General features: G+C 26.7%; 1 protein-coding gene across 1 annotated transcript in view; it reads left to right on the top strand.

The window, feature by feature from the left end:
* Window positions 1–4,740, top strand: part of nkx2.9 (NK2 transcription factor related, locus 9 (Drosophila)) — a 5,907-nt gene extending 1,167 nt beyond the window's left edge. The window contains exon 2 of the mRNA XM_061896247.1: window positions 4,208–4,740. Coding sequence (XP_061752231.1) covers window positions 4,208–4,740 — 533 coding nt within the window. The remainder of the gene's footprint in view (window positions 1–4,207) is intronic.
* Window positions 4,741–5,150: the final 410 nt, after the last annotated feature.

The following is a 5,150-nucleotide window of genomic DNA, read 5'->3' as shown; positions in this document are numbered from 1 at the left end:
GAGAAAAGTGTGTCAATTTTAAATTACGTCATTTTAGGTTTTTTTTTTTAAACAAAATTACTGCAAATATGAAAACGATAGCTGGCATTTTGTCGCCGTGAAATCTACGGTTGTTTTTTTGACGTTGTATTAATGTAAATGGAAACCATTTTACTGTCAAACTCTTTATTAACATAAAATCTAACTTTTTTTTATTTTTTTATTGCAGTTAGAAATAATTGACTTAATTTCCTCTTTGTTATTGCATATTTATTGAAATGGATTTTTAAACTTTCATTACAACAAAGTTTAATTAAAATGTATTTACTTTTATTCCATACATAAATGTTTTTCTATTTTCTATCTTATTTTACTTATACTTATTTAACTGTATTTTGTTGTTACATTGACTTAATTAAACTAGTTTGGTTACATTTATTTTTTAACTAATATATATATATATATATATATATATATATATATATATATATATATATATATATATATATATATATACAACTATATATATATATATATATATATATATATATATATATATATATATATATATATACATACAACTATATATATATATACATACAACTATATATATATATATATATATATGTATATATATATATATATATATATATATATATATATATATATATATATATATAGTTAGTTTAGTTTTGTCACATACTTAAATCTATATTTTATTTAGTAATGACATAATTGTATTTTGTTTTATTATGTAATAACTTTTTTGTTTTTTAATTTTACTTATATTTCTTTGTCTGAATTATTTTATTTTTCATTTTAGTTACAAAATTTAGTTTACTGCATTTTTTACTTAGTAATGACATAATTGATCCCATTTACTTCGTTTTATTACATAATTACTTAACTATTTTAAACTGTATTTTTTCACATTTTACTTATAGTTATATTTACTTTTATATTTTTACATTACTCTTTGTGCCTATTTAACTGTATTTGTTTTATTTGGTTATGACATAATTCCCAAAATTTACTTAGTTTTTCATAATAATTTAAGTAGTTTTTAATTTAATTTTACTTATAATAATTAAATGATATATTTTTATTTTACTCATTATACCTGTACAACTGTATTTTTGTAATTTAGTTATGACATAAGTTGACTTAGTTTTATTATGTACTTTTTCCTTTTTTTATTAATTATACTTATATTTATTTTCTGTATTGTTTTATTTTATTTTTTATTCTAGTGACATAACTTAGTTTACTGCATTTTGTTTTTAATTTATTTATGACATAATTGATTAAATTTACTTAGTTTTATTACACAATTTTTTAACATTTATTTTATTTTTTTTTCAACTTTTACTTACTTAATATATTTTTACATTACTCTTTTAACTTATTTATTTTTATTTTTTATTTAATTATGACATGATTCACTTAATTGACTTAGTTTTTCATAATTATTTAACTAGTTGTTAATTTCATTTTACTTATAATTACTTAATTATATACTTTTTATTTTATTGATTATACCCCTTTAACTGTATTTTTATTTATTAAGGACATCATTTTACTTAATTTACTGAGTTTTTCATAATTAATGAACTAGTTGTTAATTTTATTGCACTTTTACTTATTTGATTATATACTTCTTATTTTATTCATCAAACCTATTTAACTGTATTTTTTTTAATTTAGTCAAGACATCATTTTACTTAATTTACTGAGTTTTTCATAATTATTTAACTAGTTTTTAATTTTATTTTATTTACAATTATTTAATTATATATATTTTTTATTTTATATATTATACCTATTTAACTCAATTTTTTATTTTAGTTATGCCATAGTTCAATTGAATTACTTATTTTTTTTTAACATACGTATCCAACTAGTTTTAAATTGATTTTACTTATAATTATTAAATTATATATGTTTTATTTTATTCACAATTGTTTAACTGTATTTGTTTTATTGTAGTTATGATATAATTGACTTCATCTAACCCGTTTTATTATATAATATTCAAATAGTTGTATTTTTTATTTCACTTATATTTCTTTGATTTTATATTTTTATATTACTCTTTATACCTATTTAACTATACTTTTTTTAAATTTAGTTTTATTACATGACTATTTAACTAGTTTTTAATTGTTTTACTCATAATTACTTAATGATGTATTTTTATTCTACTCATTATACCTGTTTAACTGCATTTCACTTGTACTTATTTAAAATGATTTTTAAAATTTTTATTTTTACTTATTTAACTGTATTTAGTATTTAGTTAAGACTAGTTGACTTAAAACAGTGGTCCCCAACCACCGGGCTCGATTGGTACCGGCCGCAGAATAATTTTTTATTAATTAAAAAATTAAAAAAAAATATTTAAAAACATCTATTTATTTAAAAAAAATGTTTATTAAATCAACATAAAAAAACAGAAGATACACTTAAAATTATTTAAATGCATTCGTTCACTTGTACTTATTTAAAATAATTTTTAAATTTTTTTATTTTTACTTATTTAACTGTATTTAGTATTTAGTTAAGACTAGTTGACTTAAAACAGTTGTCCCCAACCACCGGGCTCGATTGGTAGCGGCCGCAGAAGAATTTTTAATTAATTTAAAAAAATTTTTAAAAATTTAAAAACATGTATTTATTTTTAAAAAATGTTTATTAAATCAACATAAAAAAACAGAAGATACACTTACAATTATCTAAATTCATTTGTTCACTTGTACTTATTTAAAATGATTTTTTTAAAATTGTATTTTACTTATTTAACTGTATTTAGTATTTAGTTAAGACTAGTTGACTTAAAACAGTGGTCTCCAACCACCGGGCTCGATTGCTACCGGCCGCAGAAGAATTTTTAATTAACTTAAAAAATTTTAAAAAATGTTTAAAAACATGTATTTATTTAAAAAAAAATGTTTATTAAATCGACATAAAAAAGCAGAAGATACACTTACAATTATTTAAATGCATTCGTTCACTTGTACTTATTTAAAAAGATTTTTCAAATTTTTATTTTTACTTATTTAACTGTATTTAGTATTTAGTTAAGACTAGTTGACTTAAAACAGTGGTCCCCAACCACCGGGCTCGATTGGTACCGGCCGCTGAAGAATTTTTAATTAATTTAAAAAATTTTAAAAATTTTTTAAAAACATGTATTTATTTAAAAAAAAGTTCATTAAATCAACATAAAAAAAGCAGAAGATACACTTACAATTATCTAAATACATTTGTTCACTTGTACTTATTTAAAATGATTTCTAAAATTTTTATTTTTACTTATTTAACTGTATTTAGTTAAGACTAGTTGACTTAAAACAGTGGTCCCCAACCACCGGGCTCGATTGGTAGCGGCCGCAGAAGAATTTTTAATTAATTTAAAACATTTAAAAAAAATTTTAAAAACATGTATTTATTTAAAAAAAAATGTTTATTAAATCGACATAAAAAAGCAGAAGATACACCTACAATTATCTAAATGCATTTGTTCACTTGTACTTATTTAAAATGATTTCTAAAATTTTTATTTTTACTTATTTAACTGTATTTAGTTAAGACTAGTTGACTTAAAACAGTGGTCCCCAACCACCGGGCTCGATTGGTACTGGCCGCAGAATAATTTTTAATTAATTTAAAAAATGTAAAAAAATTTTTTAAAAACATGTATTCATTTTAAAAAAATGTTTATTAAATCAACATAAAAAAGCAGAAGATACACTTACAATTATTTAAATGCATTTGTTCACTTGTACTTATTTAAAATGATTTTTTTTAAATTGTATTTTACTTATTTAACTGTATTTAGTATTTAATTAAGACTAGTTGACTTAAAACAGTGGTCCCCAACCACCGGGCTCGATTGGTAGCGGCCGCAGAAGAATTTTTTATTAATTTAAAATGTACTTAAAATTTTGTAAAAAAAAATTTTTTATTTTTTTTATTTTTTTATTAAATCAACATAAAAAAACACAAGATACACTTACAATTAGTGCACCAACCCCCAAAAAACTCCCTTTTTCGTGACAAAAAAACAAAAAATACCCCTCAACCAATCCCCCCCGGTCCGCAGCAACAAAAAGGTCGGGGTCCACAGACTTAAAAGACTTAGCTTCATGAGCTACTTATTCAAGTGCATATTTTGTATTCCCGCCATGCTGAAGCTAACGGTCCATGTTGTTATGTTCCGCACCGCCAGCCTGGGACGAGGCCAGCAGCCTGGAAGCGTCTCCGGACTCCACCGAGCCGCACCAAGCGTCGGCCGGAGTCGAACCTTCGGACGCGGCGAAGAAGAACAAAAAGCGGCGGGTGCTTTTCTCCAAGGCCCAAACCCTGGAGCTGGAGCGCCGGTTCCGCCAGCAGCGCTACTTGTCCGGCCCGGAGAGAGAGCACCTGGCCCACATTCTCTGCCTGACCCCCACTCAGGTCAAGATCTGGTTCCAGAACCACCGCTACAAGATGAAGAGGGGCCGGGCTGAAGGGGCGCTGTTGGACCTGGAGGTGGTGCACCCCCCCATGTTGCGCAGGGTGGTTGTGCCGCTTCTGCTTCGGGACGGGAAGTCCTTCCAGGCCTGCTTGGAGAGAGTCACGCATCCTCGGATCCACTTCCCGGCTCTGACCTACCAGTCCCTGCAGCACGCTCTGCCTCCTCGCTACCAGAACCTCCAGAACCCGGCAGCCTCTTGGACGGACTTGTGGAGCAACGCGCTCCACTTTTCTTCCTTCAAGTAAAGTCTTTGCTCTCCGTGAGCGCCCCGCCCAGCAAACCAGCAACTTTTAGACCGGGGGTGTCCAAACTTTTTCCACTGAGGGCCACACACTGAAAAATCAGAGCAGGCGGGGGCCATTTGCATCATTTTCATTTTTAAAAAAACAATAAAATATATGTATGAAAAATATACATTTAGGCCTACGGTCAAAGAGTTTGGGTCAAAGAAAATATTAAAAATGTGTGGCAAAAACTCCTTCCAAACAAAAATTTTCGCAAAAATTTTTTGCCTCTTTGAACTGAAATTTGACCCCCTTAAAAATGCTTCAAAACTCACCAAACTTGGCACACACATCAGGACTGGCAAAACTTGCGATCTAGTGAAAAAAACCAAACCTTAAAACTCAAAATTGCGCTCTATTGCAATTTTTGA

This window comes from Nerophis ophidion, linkage group LG03 (assembly GCF_033978795.1).
Source record: "Nerophis ophidion isolate RoL-2023_Sa linkage group LG03, RoL_Noph_v1.0, whole genome shotgun sequence".
NCBI classification, from domain to species: Eukaryota; Metazoa; Chordata; class Actinopteri; order Syngnathiformes; family Syngnathidae; genus Nerophis; species Nerophis ophidion.
The sequence above is the reverse complement of the archived record's forward strand: the minus strand, read 5'-3'. Positions and strand labels throughout refer to the sequence as shown.